We start from the raw sequence: 16,576 nt of genomic DNA on the forward strand, positions 1-16,576 counted from the left end.
CACTGTGGGCTATTCAATACCTTCCTAATGTGCATGTATGCTGCCTCGTCTGCAAATAAAAGCTACTTTAATCAGCTTGGCGATGGCAGCACCACATTCCTGGTCCTTGCTATTTCGGTGCCATGCTTCAGACCTCTAGTTTTATGTTGGCATTCAGTTAACAGGAACCACCTTTCCACCCCCCCACCCCCCCGAGAATGAGACAGGCCATCTTCTGCAAGTTACTTCTTCACCTACCTACATTTCTCTTCTGGTGTCTAAGCCACAATTTGAACTTATGTTATACAGATTGTAGTCAGAGCTTTATCCCTCTACTCCACAGAGGTGAGCAAAGCTTTGAGTGGAAGGTACTTGTATTTTTTAATTCACAGTCCATTGTTTCCTCCTGGATGACTTCTGATTATAGTACAACTCCCCTTCTCTGGAATCACTTGCATAATCATTTTAGGCCAAAGAAGTAGTTATATGGCCAAGGTTGCTCAATTCCTTCTGCAGGTTACTTTTTTATGAATTGCTTATTGTCAGTAAAGAGCTCCATTTTCTGTGGATTGCTGCTTCATCTTTATCTTCTTGGTTTCTAATCAAAAGCATGGCAGGGTTAAAAGCATGTGGCAGGGTTAAAAGCACTGGATTATTTTATTGTCACTGATCAGTATCATTCCACAGTATGAATAATGCTTTATGACTGAAACAGTTTTGTTGGCTTTGCAGGCTGAAAAGGGAAGCAGTTTTGTGCTAGGGAATTTTGGGATGTCATAACTCTTAGCAGTTGAGTCTTGCATATTTTTCATTCTTAGAAATGTTGGCCCAACAGTGTCTACCAGACATGTTTGTTTCTGTAAATGGGTCTAAGTTTGTGAAGTTGCAAGATGCATTTAATCTTCAGTTTTGAAAGGGTAAAAGTGTATTTGATTGATAGTAGATAGAAGTGGAAGTTTGAGTCTACATATTATCCATTTTAGCAGTGGTTATTTAAATTTTCTAAAAGTTGATAAAATTTTGCTTATACAAATGGAGAGCTGTGCATTCTTGGGTGTTAAAAATTCCACAACAGTCATATTAATTTAGTTAAGCATGGTCTGAGGGGAAGCGTCATTAACTAGTTCAAAGATGTACATTTCCTACAGCTAAACTGATGGATGGGCAAGGGCTCAACCCTACATTCCCCATAACCACCAACCCTATATCAGAATTTATAAGCATATTTAACTGCATCATTTCTTTCTGCTGCAGATTACTCAGAGTAGAAACTGGTTACCATATGGAGAAACAATATCCTACTCCTAATTTCTCTGATATTATTATTTATTTACATTTGTTGACCGGGAAAATCCGACTGGACACAGGTCCTTTTTCAGCAGAGGCCCGGGGAGAAAAGCTCCACAATAAAAACAATTAATTACAAGTTACAAGAAGTATAGGTAGGTTTTGTTTACCAATAGTAGTAAACTGTTGTAGTTCAAAATGAAATTAAGTAGTTAGTTAAATGGTACAGCACTTATATCATTGGTGCCAACATTATACCAATATATGTTGGCTGATATACAACATTACTTCATAATTGGGCAGCCACACTATCATTTTAAGATTACAGACCCTTACCAACAGCTGTTTCAATCCAGATAACCTTGTTGTGCTAGCTCTAATGCCACTGTTGCTGATTAGTGATGATTAATGTAATTCTAGCTCCAAATATAGTTCAGAAACTTGGATACATAAACATAGTATCCCTCAGTCCGACTCAGTGGTGTGGAGGGATAAAAACCTTAATATTTCACAGATAATCCAAGTTCAGTTAGTAGATTGACATCCTGGGGAGAGGGAAGTGGCTTGTCTCATCACATAGATTGGTAACTTGCGGGAGCACTAGGTGTTACCTAGTGAGACTAAGATAGCTGACCCTTCACAATCTCTGTGTTTAGTAAATGTAAGCCAAAGGCATTTCAGTATGTGGAGGCACATTTCCCCTAGGGTATGCTGTAATTGCAGGCTTGGCAAAGCTGCTGAGAGGGCTGGAGTGATTCCAGTAGGGAAAGGGTCGATTGCTTCCTGCTAGGATCTTGCTGGCCTACTCCCCATTACATGACTTGCCATGGAGAAGAACATTATCCAAGACTCTTGCCTGGAAACAGCTGGGCTTGCAGGGCTGTTGCCCAGCCTGGAATTGCCCGTATCCCATGGCCCAGATAATGGGTTATTTGGGTGTTGGTAGTAGAACCATTTGGCAAACTCTTGGAGTGAGCTGAACATTTCTCAATGTTGGCAGCATTATGAATTAATACATTATATAGGTTACTGCTAAGCTTAAGTCCAGAGAGCAATTGAAATGCTTATTTGCTTTACCTTAGTAATAAGGAGGGTAGACTGCTTTTGGACAGATGATCATTCACACTAATACCAAGTATGATTTTGCAGATAGCCATCCAGTCATTGAGGTTAGCTTTGCAGGTAGTCAGGAAGTTACTTTGCTTAATGTGCAGAGAGAGAGTCTATTTCTGAAGAGTTGTCGTCTGCAAAGAAACCTGTCACACTAATAGTTGGTACTGATTTTACATTGGAGGTTTAGGTTTGTGGATTGGGTGTTTTTTGACTGTTCTGTAAAATTAAAGAAGGCCAAAAAAATAAAAAACACAGGTCTTTCATAGCATGAAGTGTTAAGCAGGGGTTGCCTCTTGTGCCTGTATGAGACACTGTAGAGGGAGATGGGGAGGGATTTTAACCTGTGTAGCTTAAGTGACTTACGCCTGAGAATTTTAGCTAGGAATCTTTAGGACTTTTCATGTTGTACAAGGTGTTTAAATAGGTACAGTGTAAGGGGGACAGTATATATCAATCATGGGTCTAATAAGGGAGGAGTATCAAAGGACAAAGACGTCCTTTGATCTAGATAAGATCAAGCCCAACAGATAAGATGTCTGAAGTACTTCCTAATCACAATCGAGACAATGGGAGCCAAAAGAGATCTCATTGTCTAGGTCGGGTTTCAGTTCTGTAACAACAGTATCTGTTTTGAGGAGTGCCACTGATGTGATAAGAGGAGTAAGGGGCTTCACTTAACGTAAATAGGTTATATTTCTTGGCATTTAGGGTTAGTCTATAACTGGTACACCGGCCATTGGTCTAATTCATACACTGGTGGTGAAAATATGGGTTTCATGGGGAAATCGACAGGTGCACCTAATTTACAGTCATCTACAAAATTAGTTAGAAATCTTTGATGCCCAATTTTTCTTCAGAGAAGTAAATGCCATTTAAGTGGATACCAAAGCCTGAGACCTGCAAAGCACTACTAGTGATGTTTGCATGGCTAGAGGAGATGTCTCATATGTTTGCAGTGCAAGTTCTGTCAGACAATGTACTGTTCAGCAAACAACATAAAGCATTATGTCAGCAAGGAGTTTGTGTAGTGGGATGTGCTAGTTGTGGTTGTTATAAAAAGTCAGCGTTACAATAATTCCAAAATACGGTATGGCTTTTATGGATAGAGAGAGGCTTATATGAAGACTGAAGTTTTCAGCTAGGTGTTCTGATTGATGGGGAATGCTGTAAGGTGCCAGACCCTCAAATTTAGTTGTATATTGCCCCGCAATTACCAGAATAGTCTAATTCCAGTCCTCTGAATTGGAATGGGTAGACCCTACACATTTTCTTTGTAGACTTTATATAGGTACAGTTCAAAAGAAGTACATTACTTAGATGGGGGAGTATGTACATTAAACATTTTTTTAAGAGTTGAAGCTTTTTATGGAATCTAACAAGTTCTTCAGGTGCTTCCTTTTGAAATGTTATTAGAACAAAACAGATCTGAAGAAAGCATATTAAAACAGATCTATTAGCGTACATATAGCTATGGCTGTGATGTCCCAGTGATTTGTTTGCGGAATGTATGAGTACGTGCTGAGGTATTCATAGATTAGTGAGCAGTTGGAATATTTTGTACAGACTATTCCGGTGTTGGGCATTATAATCAACATTTGTTTCTGTTTTTGTATTTTTAAAGGATCTTCTAGGAAAAGATATTTTGGAGTTCTGCCATCCTGAAGACCAGAGCCACCTCAGGGAAAGTTTCCAGCAGGTACTTTTGTTCTTAATAAATGTCTTCATTTTACTTATTTGTCAATGTGGTGGATAGATAAGTATTTTAAATAAAAGTATATCTTTTCAGTCTTTATAGGTAAGTTACACAGATACAGAGTAGCAAGAGCTAATACACAAGATAGTACAAGTAGTAATTGAATTCAGAGAGTGAATGCTTGTGATTTCGTAGTGTTATTTAATCAGCTCATTTCGTTTCAAGATGTGTTGCTTCAGACGTCTGTTATGTTTATAAAAGACAAAAGCACCAAAATACATTGGTTGTGTAGTTTTGCTTAGGATTTTTTTTTTTTTTTTTTTATTTGTTTGGTTTATTAAGACGTACTATTTTGTAGTTTGTCTTACTTTCTTGAATTAGATCTAAATAATAGTGTTGAATCTGCACACATGCTTTGACATATTTATGGCATCGATTAAAGTCCTTGGATCAAATTTGTATGGATTGTGAGTACAGATGTAAAAAGTACAGCTTATTTTTAATTTGTTTTATTGTTTGGTTTATTAAGACATACTATTTTGTAGTTTGTCTTATTTTCTTGAATTGGATCTAAATAATAGTGTTGAATCTGCAGACATGCTTTGACATATTTATGGCATCTATTAAAGTCCTTGGATCAAATTTGTATGGATTGTGAGTACAGATGTAAAAAGTACAGCTTATTTTTAATTTGTTTTATTGTTTGGTTTATTAAGACATACTATTTTGTAGTTTGTCTTATTTTCTTGAATTGGATCTAAATAAGAGTGTTGAATCTGCACACATGCTTTGACATATTTATGGCATCAGTTAAAGTCCTTGGATCAAATTTGTATGGATTGTGAGTACAGATGTAAAAAGTACAGCTTATTGTTTCAAGTAGCGCCCTTATAAGCTCAGGTAAAGCATCCAAGACAGTTACTGTTTCTCAAACTGCAGTTAAGGGACATTCAGAACATTATAACTGGAAAGTACGCAGGTGGTATGTCAGCACAGTAAACATAGAGAGGCAGAATTTGCACACTATGACAGAGTGGAGTTGCAGAGGCATCTTTCATAAATGTGCAAACAGTAGTTTAGTTTGTGCAGAAATGCATGACAGTAGTAATGTTGATATATCAGGCAGAGATGCAGTAAAGGAGCTCCTATAAATAGGTGCCCTTTTGGTTCAGCTATAAAACTATCAAATGCTTAATGTCTCTTACAAAATATTGATAACATTTTGCTGAAATATTCTGATCTGAAGGCATGAGTTGTCTGCAAGGTGGATACTCCCCCTCCCAGTTGTTCCTAGAACTAAAACTGAGCATGAATTAAAGCACAGTGGAAGTTATGCTAATCATAGTTAAGCAAATTGATCAATTGAATGGATAGACAACATTTTAACAGCTGTAAATGGACAGGTTGAAGATATGTGCAGATACTTTAGTTGTAAAAAAATGGATCAAAAGGGAACATTATCCATTTTGGATAACTGAAGTAGTGGTTACAACAGTGACTAATGCCTAGTTCTTCTGTGTACTTCATGGTAACCAAAGATTCTGACAAATTAAGCTTGATGAAGTTAGTTCAAAGCTGTTCACATTTACTACACCTCTGTGTAGTAAAGCTTTTTGAGATTGCCAGTTGGAATCTGTTTGCCTCAGGAAGTGTTTCAGATGACTATATAGTGGGAACAGTCAAAGTGCTGCTGTCAGTGTAATTGATAAGTCTGCGGAGCTGTAAAGCAGAAGCATTACCTATACCTGTTGAAACTACTAGAAAAACTGAGGCAGAAAAGCTGAAAGCTAAATTAAATTGTGCCAAATAACTTCTGTTAAATACACTGGACATGTTTTTTTTTTTTTCCTACAGAAAGGCTTAAACCTAATGCAGATAAAGTTAAAGTGACTGTAAATGTGAAAGCTGCACAATGCCTTATATAGGTTCATACTAGGCTATCTGCCCTAGGGCATTTATAAGCGTAGCCAGAGTGTGTTTGGCTTTCGCCACCCATTTTAAATTAATTTTGCTATGCCCTTTTTTGAGGTTAGTATACTGTGCCTTTGTCTAACAGTGACACAGAAGTGATACCAGGGGTAAACCTACGATCTCCCATCCACTCATCAAGATTCCTCTTGAAGAGAGTCAATGAGGGACTCTGCCTAACCTGGACTGGGATATTTTTCCAGAGTGAAGGGAGCCTCTGGGTTATGAATCTGTCCCTCCAGCATGTCCTATTTATTTCAGTGCTGAGGTTCAAGTCTCTCGAGCGCGTAGCTCGATGGGATTTGGATTTTCTGAGGTGCAGCATGTCCATTAATTGCAGGTTGGACATGGCTTTATATGTCAGGCACAGATTGCCTCTGAGAAGGCGGTATGTCACTGAGTAGAGCTGGAGTTTCTTTAACCGGGCAGCATATGGCATCTGTTTATATCCTAGGTTTTGGTGCATTATGTTTCAAAGTTCATTCTTTGCTTGTCAGATATAACGTTTAAACTCAGGAAGGTACTAGAGCATGATGTAGCATGATTTTGTTCAGTGGATTAGGACAGAGTATAGCTTTGAAATCCTTCAAAATCTGTACTACAGCAACTACAGGTAAATGCTGCAGTGTGCTGCCACCTACTGCTGTGCATGTTAATGTTAGACAGCAGGCTGTCTGTGCAGTGTTGTTGAAGGAAGGCAGACCATTAGTTAATATTTAAGAGGTATTGACTGATGCTCAAACACACTATACTTAAATAGAAATCAAGATGTTAAGCAGTAATCTTTGGCTCTCAGAAATTGTATACATTTCAGTAGTGGAATCTGATAATGAATTATTTCAGGGCATTTTCAGAAAATGTTTATCTACAAGGCTACATAGTATGTTATCTTTGCAGCTATATGATTTGCAAACCCGTTATAAACCTTACAAGACTAATACGTGTAGTTTAGGGTCAAGCATATTGTCATGAGTGTATGTACGATTTGTTGAAGAAAGATCTCCAGGTCTTCTGGATTGCTTCTAAATTTGCATACATCTGCTAATGAGCTAGAATAGCTAAACCATGTACAAAGGATTAGTTTGAAATGTTATGAGATCAGGATGGACGAATAATGCCACATCTCCGTATCATGTTACTCCTGCTGACTTTCCATATATGAATGAGCTTATGTGTTTTCACAGCTTATTATGTAAAGGAGATATAGTTATTATTAATACTCAGCTACGTGAAAGCATGCTAAGTAGAATTTGTCACACTTAGGCATAAGCAAATGTATAACTTCTCATTTCCTCGGACATTGGTCTAAACATATCTGAACAAACAGAGCAGATGTTGCAGAAGAGTGAAGTATGTAACATTTTCATAAATCAAAATCTGAAAGGGATGATATCCTCAAGATATTCTGCATTTACCATGGATGAAAGTGGGAGTGACGACTTTCAATGCACAGGTGCACATCATCTTATATATATAGGCTTGCACTCAAACTTTCCAGAATCTGTAGAGTTACATGATTCCATATGTCAGTGTTGTTATGCGGTTTTAATCAATATTTGCAAGACATAAAGTTCCTTAATAAATGTCACTGGATAGTGGTCTTCAGTTTGTGAACCTGTGATTTCACAGCTTCTTGATTCTGTAGAACTTCAAGCATATTGCATTAAGTTTTTAGGTATCCTCAAAGCAATGGACAAGGGGAACAAGTACTTCAATTTATAAAAAAATTCATCAAGAAATGCAAACTATCTGAATCTGTTCATTTATTAGTTCTCAAATATAGAAATCCAGTTTATTTGATCTGCTGCAGTGCAGTTGCTAGTAGTTAAATATTTAAAATCCACATTCCTTTTTCATTGTCTGTTCTATTTCCTGACTATAAACAAATACTGTATAGTTATTTTAAAAAGGCAGCATAATTTCATTATGATAAAGCATCAAAGAACTTAATTTTACAGAATGAGGAGCACGCAAGGATGGATATTTGGCAAAGTCAAAATGTGTTAGGAGTTCAATGTTCAGTTCGAAGTACAGTAATCATTTCTGCAAAGTGCCCTAGATATTACCTAGTACAAGATTTTGATATTCATGTCTGTAGAAGAAAAAGAAAATATGCATGCATTACCAGATCCAGGAAATAGCCAGGTTTCTCTGAATCAGAGCAAGGAAAATTTATTGTTTCAAAGCTCGATGAGCCAGTACTACCATTTCAGAGTGAAACTGTTCTGTTGGATAAAAGTGAGTCTCAGCCAGATTTTGCAGTTGTAAGTGATCTTAGACTAAGCCTTCAGTTGGCATTAAAGCTGTTAAATTGACTGCTCAGTGTTAATAGTGTAGGTCTGCATAAAATGTCAAAAGTGTGTTTTGAAAATCAAGTGACTTGCTTTGCTTTATTTATTTATTTATTTATTTCTCTTTGCTTACCCAGAAGTTCGGATTGGGGTTTGTCACATTTTCAGGCCTGGGGAGAAAAGCTCTAGGCAAGCACCACTAGGCAAGCACATTTAAAGACAAAAAAAATTGTAAAATATGTTGAATTTACATGAAAACACAATTATATGAATACTTCTAGAATACATTATATAACATGCCATAGCCTATGAATTTAAGGATATACATTTTTCATGAGGTAGTTGGTTAGACAGTGGAGGTATTATGCAATGTGTTTATACGTTGGAGTTACAGAGAAGGGTAGCTATGGCAGAAAGGGATTTAGCAGGAGGTAGAATTTAAGAGGAGATGCAATTATACAAATCATTAGGTAGTCTGAAGTAGAGAACTTGTATAGACATGCATTACAGGGGAAGTGGAAGTTATCTGGGAAATGTACGTTTTGTAGGAGAAAAAATGTGCCGAGGGTGAAATGGCAGTCTGTAGAAGAATAGTGTAAATGACAGTTGTGGGAAAATATATAGTGAGATGTCTTGGTAACAGAGATAAAGTTAGATGCATAAGATTAGGGTACAGAAAAGTCAAGTAAAAGGGAGTGTAGCTGTGAAAGTGGAGTTTAAGTTGAGTACATGAGTACAGGGGTTGGGTTAGCCTGGGGTAGTGCAGGAGCACAACCAGTTATTTAACAGGTGTTTCTTTAGTGATGTTTTTTAGGACATGCAGTGTATCCTCCCATTTTATTTCAGGGGGGGATTTGGTTACAGATTTTTGTTACTTGGTTAGAGTATAGCAAGTCTCCTGCACTGTTGCTTGATTTTGTGATGGATAAAAAAGCTTTGTTGTTGGATCGTATAGCATAGGGTTGTAGTATTCTTTTTACATCTGGGCAGATGTTCTTCATGTTTCACTGTTGCAGTCATCACCTGTGGTATCCCATGGCCAGCCCGAATACCAGAGTCAGTGTTTTTCTGCGTCAGCTGCTGTCACTTGTAGACTGCCGTCAGGTTGTCAGTGCTGTAAAGGCAGCCAATGCCATTACACCAGTCTTTCTTGCCGTGGAGTCTGTAGCAGAAGCAGTTCGCAAGTGTGCCAGTCGGTCGCTACCAGAGATGGAATTACAGCTGAAAATGTCTAAAGCTAAGCACCCTGTTGGGGATCCTTTTTTCTTGCACTAACCGATGTCCAAAAAAGTTAATTGTCTCGCCTGTGGAAAGCAGATCCCACACTGAGACTTCCATTCATACTGCATCACTTGTTTAAGCCCAGACCACGACGTGCCCCGTTGCCGGTTCTGTGCCCTATTTAATGTGAGAACCATTCACTGTAGAGCTCTTATTGTAGACAGGTATTTTCATCTTCCATCTTCGCATTCCGAATTGGGAATACGTAGACATTCAGAAAAAAAAGTAGAGATAAAGATAGAGACAGATCTCACAAGACTAAGCCTTCTGACAACTGTACCGCTAAGCAGGTCGCCATTTCTCCAGAATTCAGTGAGGCACATTTGCAGCCCCTGATGACCAATACGACATCTACTCAGGCCTCTACCGAGACCCTTTCAGAGTCCAGTATGCTGCAGAAATCTTGTCTTCCGAGTCTTTGGCTGTCTGTGCCTCAGTTGGGTATGGAGCAACGCACGAGGCACCGGCTTCTGAGGAGGCCTCCCGCACTACCGATTCTAGACAACGACGTCTTCTCATCCGACTGCTGTTTCTCTCAGACTGATGGATACTGTTAGGCCTAGAAGCCAGGCCACTCCTAGAAAATCTACCTCTAGCCACCATCTTGCTCCTGTTCCGCCACCCGAAGCCCAAATGCTTAAAATGGTAGAGGATCTTATCTCCGTTATCAGGGGTAGTCAGTTCACAACTTCTAAAAGGAAAAAACACCCTTCTCCTGACATTATGACAGAACAGGATTCTGAGGAATCTGATTATTCAGATTTTGAGGAGGAACAACAACCTCTGACTGTTTGAGGATTCAGATGCAGAGGAATCCATTCCTTCTGCCTCCCCACCAGAAGACCTTCCTTTGGGGAAACCCCTCACACCCTCAGGGAACATTTCCACTGGGAATCTCAGGACTTCCATCAGTCTAAGGAAAGACTGGGAGAGTTTCTGGACCTGCCCCAGCTCAGACCCCTGGCCATCCCCCCTGTCTTAGAAGTGGTGGATGATGTTTTCCATGAATCCAGCTTAGCCCCTGACGCCCTCCCACCTGCTCCCAGTAAACCTGACAGTATTACAGAGTACCGTATTCTCACAAATACCTGTACAGAAATCCTGCTGCAGACCCAGAGGTCATTAGGTTGGGAGGGTGGCCTAATGGTTAAGGTGTTTGCCTTACAAACACAAGGTGCGTGGTTCGAGTCTCACAAGGGATAATTGGCTAGGCTTAAAATGGCTCGCAAGGGCAGTTAGCTTAGTACTAATCTATATATATTATTGGGTTGGGAGGGTGGCTTAATGGCTAAGGTATTTGCCTTACAAACACAAGGTGCAGGGTTTGAGTCTCACAAGGGATAATTGGCTAGGCTTAAAATGGCTCGGAAGGGCAGTTAGCTTAGTACTAAACTATGAACTACACAGGGACCTAAAGGAGCTAAGGCTAGTTCTGCCAAGAATCCTATTCCTTCTGACAAGGATTCCAGAGATCTGGACAGATGGGGCAAAAAAGTATACACCTCTGCAACCTTAGCTGTCAGAGAACTCAACTGTCAGTTCCATATGTTAAAATATCAGCAGCATGCTTTGGAACTGTTAAAGCAAAAGATTTCAACCTTTCCTGACTGTGCCGGTTCGAAAGAGTTAGCAGATTTACTGCACTGTACTTGTCAAGTGGCCAAACACTCATTACACTGTGGATATGACGCCCTAGAAACCTCAAGCAGGGCAGCAGTGTCAAGATCTGTCATTGGGAGACATGCATGGTTGAAGGAACAAGCTCTCCCTGATCATGTCAAGTCTAAATTAATTGATGCACCCTTGGATAAAGACCGCTTGTTTGGAGTAAAAGCAGAAGAGGTGCTTAAAAAGATGGAAGATAAAGCAAAATCTATGCAAACAGTAAATTTCTTTCAGGTTCAGTCTCCTAGGTTCAGCAGGAATTTTCCCTCTAAGCACTGGTTCTTCCCTGCACCTAGCAGACAGGGGCAAGGTAAGTCACGCAGGGATAAATCGCCCAGGCCCCTATTCCAGGGACAGCAGAGAACCAAACAGTGGACCACTTCCGTCCAAAGATAGGGAGTGCTAAGCCATCCTTCTATGGCAGAAACTCTCAATGACTCCCCCCCCACCCTCCTTTCACTCACCAAAAGCTAGGAGGAAGGCTCTCCCTCTACAAAGAAAATTGGCTTTCTGTAACAAAGGATCAATGGGTCTTAAAGATCATTTCTCAGGGATACAGATTCTCTTTCAGCGAACTCCCAATTCTAAGAGTGGTACCCAGACTTACCTCCTAATCAGTGGGCAGAGGCATTGAAACAGGTCCAAACTCTCATATCTCAGGGGAGTAGAACCTGTCCCCTCAGATCAAACAGGCAAAGGTTTTTATTCCAGACTATTCCTTGTTCCCAGAAAAGAGGGCACTTGGCACCCCATCCTGGATCTAGCCATTCTGAACACCACCCTGGTTGTCCCCAAATTCAAAATGCTAACTTTGCAGCAGCTGCTGCCTATGCTGGCAAAAAATGCCTGGTTAGTGCCCCTAGACCTAAAAGATGCCTACCTCCATATCCCCATAAGGAAATCCTGCAGGAAATTCCTGTGCTTCAGAGCAGGCTCGCATCACTTTCAGTTGTCTGCACTACCCTTTGGCTTATCTACTACTCCCAGGGTATTCACCAAATGTTTAGCCCCGGCCATAGCATTTTGGAGACAGAGAAATACACAGACTTACCTTTATCTGGACGACTGCCTCATTCAGGCAGAGTGCAAAGAAAAACTACTCCAGGACCTTCTCTTTGTCAAAACCCCCCCCTAACTTCCCTAGGGTTCTCCATCAATGAGAAGAAATCAAAGCAAACACCCTCCAGGAAGATCATTTTCTTGAGAGCACTGCTGGACACAGCATCCCAAATGGCCTTCCTATCCCTTGCCTCTCTACTTTATCCAGCTGACTTCCAGATGTCACCTCACTGCGAGCATGTTCCTGTAAGCCTTGGGGTACATGGCATCTTGCATCCTTCTAATTCCTCTGGCCAGGCTTCACGTGAGTAAACGTCAGTGGTCCTGCCTCTCTACTTTATCCAGCTGACTTCCAGACATCACCTCACTGCGAGTATGTCCCTGTAAGCCTTGGGGTACATGGAATCTTGCATCCTTCTAATTCCTCTGGCCAGGCTTCACATGAGTAAACGTCAGTGGTATTTAAAGAACCTTTGGTGTCAGCACTCTCAGCCTCTAGAGACTTCTGTCCCTCTCATCCCCTGTAAAAGGGCTGAGTTTCTCTGGTGGGCAGGGGCCTGTGCCAAGAACAAGGGTCTTCCCTTCATTCTTTGCACTACCGGACAGACCATCACCACCAATGCCTCAGACATTGCTTGGGGCACTCACCTAGCTGGCAGGTGCACCCAAGGTCTTTGTAATGCCAAGCATCTTCCATTACACATCAACCAGTAGGAAATGATGGCAGTACAAAAGGCTCTGACATCCTTCAAACCCCATCTCAGGCCAGGGGTTCTCCTTATCAAAACAGACAACAACACAGTAATATGGTACATCAACAAACAGTGAGGGACCCAATCTTACCCTTTGTACAGGCTAGCCATGAACCTCTGGCCTGTATTATCCAGGGTGCTGGAATGAATTTACGACTCCTTTCTGAGTGGGGCCTGCTCATTTAGGATGGTTAGGAAAATGTGTTTAAAATTAGTAACTGCTTCATCTAGTGGTAATCTTTTTAGCAATTCCAGTTACATTGCTTTAAAGTTGTTATAAAACATTCAGGGTTGATATCCTGCAGATTATGGACTTGTTTGTATGTTACTTGCTTCGGAAAGTTTAGCCACTGTCTGATAACTTAGGTGGGTAGATGGTTACTAATACTGTTTGGTAAGGTTCCAATGGCATTGATGATGTTCATCGTGTTTCACTGTTGCAGTCATTACACTTGGGTTATCCTGCTGGCAGGCGACCCGCAGTCGGCCCGAGTCCCAAAGTCTTGGTCCGGCGTCGGTTGCTGTTGCCTCTTCTCTGACATTGCGGCAGGGGTATAAAAATTGCAACCGACATCATTTTCTTCAGTCTTTCTTGCCGCGCGGTGCCCGAAGCAAAATTAGTTCGCAAGTGCCGGTCGGCCGACTCCTGAGATTTTCAAAATCGAATTTCAGAACCGAAGTCTTCAATAAAGCTAAGTACCCCATTGGGAAAATAAAGCTAAGTACCCCATTGGGAAACTTTTTCTTGCTCCAGCCCGATGTCAGTAAAAGTTAATAATTGTATTTCTTGTGGGAAGCAAATACCTCATAAGGACTTTCACTCTTACTGTATTCCTTGCCTAGGCCCTGACCGTGACGTTACTAGCTGTCGGTTTTGTGCTAGATTCAATAAACGCACTATTAAACGTCGGTTTGATTTTGCTTTACATTATTTTGGACGAAGATTTAATTATATAATGCCGTTGGAACAACCGACGACCGGAATGTATAAAAAATGCAAAGACAAAGAAAAAGACAGGCATCCGAGCTCCAAAACCGACAACGAAGCCTCTTCTAGGCCAGACGCCGGTTCGCCGGTTCTTAGTGAGGCGCTTTCACAACCCCTGACACCCGCTACCTCAGAGCCACAGGCTGTAACCGACAGCCACGTGGAAACACCGAGGCCTGTGGAAACTCAAGGTATTGGGCCTACAGAATCTATACCCTCAGATGGGTCCGGAGCCGCTGAGTAGGCACCGGCTTCTGAGGGTGTTTTCAAACCTTCACAGCTTACAATTAAGGCTACTACAGCAGCAAAGGGAAAAGCAAAAACACCATTAAAGACAAGGAAACAAGTGCAGCATTCTCCAGAACAGTCATCCATGCCAAAGAAACAAATGCTTAAAATGACCGAAGACCTTATTACTTTAATCAGGGGCTCCCATCCCCCTCCTGACAAAAGGCCTAGGGAAGACACTGATTATGATTCCTCTGATCATGTTTCCAGTTCCTCTGATTCTTCTTCTGATCAGGGCTATTCTTTCCCTCCCTATGAGGACTCTGATGCTGAGGAGTCCATTCCTTCTGCCTCCCCACCTGAGGATTACTCTTTAGGGGAAACCCTGCACACCATGAGGGAGCATTTCCATTAGGAGAGCCAGGATTACTCAGAGTCCAAGAAAAGGCTCAGAGATTTCCTTTTAATGGCCTCAGCACAGGCCCCTGGCTATACCGCCTGTGCTTGATATTGTAGATGATGTTTTTTCTGAATCCAGTCTGTCTCCTGATTCTTTACCCCCTGCACCAGTAAAGCCAGACAGGTACTACAGGGTCCCTGACTCTCATAAATTTCTTTACAAAAACCCCACTACAGACCCAGAAACTATTTCTCAGGGTCCTAAAGGGGTTAAGGCTTCCACTGCCAAAAATCCTGTCCCCTCAGATAGGGATTCCAGAGCTCTGGACAGATGGGGGAGAAAAGTTTACACTTCTGCTACTTTAGCTGTAAGAGCTTTAAACTGTCAATTTCACATGCTTAAATATCAACAGTACCTCATGTCATTGTTAAAGCAGAAAATGGTTACAAATATAGAAAGTCCTGACAGTAAAGAAATGCAGGATTTATTGCATGCAGTTGAACAAGTGGGAAAGCATACTCTGCAATGTGGTTTTGATTCATTAGAGGCTTCTTGTAGAGCCACAGTTACAGGCTCTGTTATTCGAAGACATGCTTGGTTGAAAGAACAAAGTTTACCTGACCATGTTAAAGTAAAATTATTGGATGCTCCATTACAGCATGATACTTTGTTTGGTGTTAAGGCAGAAGAGGTGTTAAAGAAAATGGAGGATAAAGCAAAGTCTATGCAAATGGTGAAAGATTTCTTACAGGTTAAACCACCAAGATTTAGTAGAAACTGGCCTTCAAAAAATTGGTCCTTTCCAGTGTCAGACAGGCCACAAAGAGGCAGATACAGACGCCCAAGAGGCAGATCTCAGCCCCAAGGCTCCTACAGGCCTAAACAATGGGGTGCTTCAGCCCCCAAATGAGGAGAAGACAAATCACAACCTTATGGGAAACGGTCACAATGACTTCCCTCTGCAAATGCCAAGCTGTTACCAGTTGACAGCACCCCTAGGGGGAAAGCTAGCACTTTTCTCAAACAATTGGCACATGATCACCCAAGACCAATGGGTGTTGAATATTGTTTCTCAAGGCTACAGGTTCCACTTCCACATGCTTCCAAAACCAAAAGGTATGCCAAACCTGCCACAAAACCAATGGGCAGAGGCACAAAAGCAGATTGCGGCTCTTATGGATATGGGAGCTATTCAAAAAGTTCCACAAGAAGAACAGGGACAAGGATTTTACTCAAGACTTCTATTAGTACCCAGAAAAGACAAAGCCTGGAGACCAGTACTGGACCTGTCAATCCTAAATACTTTCCTGGATGTTCCAAAATTCAAAATGTTAACACTACAAGAACGTCTGCCCATGCTGGACAAGGAGGCTTGGCTAGTTACTTTGGATCTCAAGGAGGCATACCTGCATGTCCCAATCAGACAATCGTGCAGAAGATACCTCAGATTTATTGCAGGCTCAATGCATTACCAATTCTCTGCACTGCCCTTTGGCTTATCTACTGCGCCCAGGGTCTTCACAAAATGCCTGGCACCAGTAATTTCATTTTGCAGACAAAAAGGAATTCAAATATATCCCTACTTGGACGACTGCCTTATTCAAGCAGAGAGCAAGGACATTCTTCTAAAACACCTGGCGTTTGTAAAAAGATTGCTAATTTGCCTAGGGTACACAGTAAACGAAAATAAATCAAAAGTAGTTCCCTCTCAAGAGATAATATTCCTGGGTGCAAGCTTAAATACAACTGCCCAGATGGCTCATCTCACGCCAGACAAACAAAGGCAACTGACTCATTACTTTCAAATGATGGCAACAAAGATCCACCTCCCTGCAAGAAAAATTCTGCAGGCCCTGGGTTTCATGGCATCCT

At 41.0% G+C, this 16,576-nt stretch overlaps 1 protein-coding gene across 4 annotated transcripts in view; it reads left to right on the forward strand.

Moving 5' to 3' along the window:
• Positions 1 to 16,576, forward strand: part of ARNT2 (aryl hydrocarbon receptor nuclear translocator 2) — a 2,296,360-nt gene that overhangs the window by 1,370,579 nt on the left and 909,205 nt on the right. For all 4 annotated transcript variants that reach the window (XM_044077930.1, XM_044077931.1, XM_044077933.1 and 1 more), the window contains one exon: positions 4,001 to 4,075. In XM_044077930.1, coding sequence (XP_043933865.1) covers positions 4,001 to 4,075 — 75 coding nt within the window. The remainder of the gene's footprint in view (positions 1 to 4,000; positions 4,076 to 16,576) is intronic.

Source organism: Protopterus annectens, chromosome 7.part0, assembly GCF_019279795.1.
Source record: "Protopterus annectens isolate FY-2018-M chromosome 7.part0, PAN1.0, whole genome shotgun sequence".
NCBI lineage: Eukaryota > Metazoa > Chordata > Ceratodontiformes > Protopteridae > Protopterus > Protopterus annectens.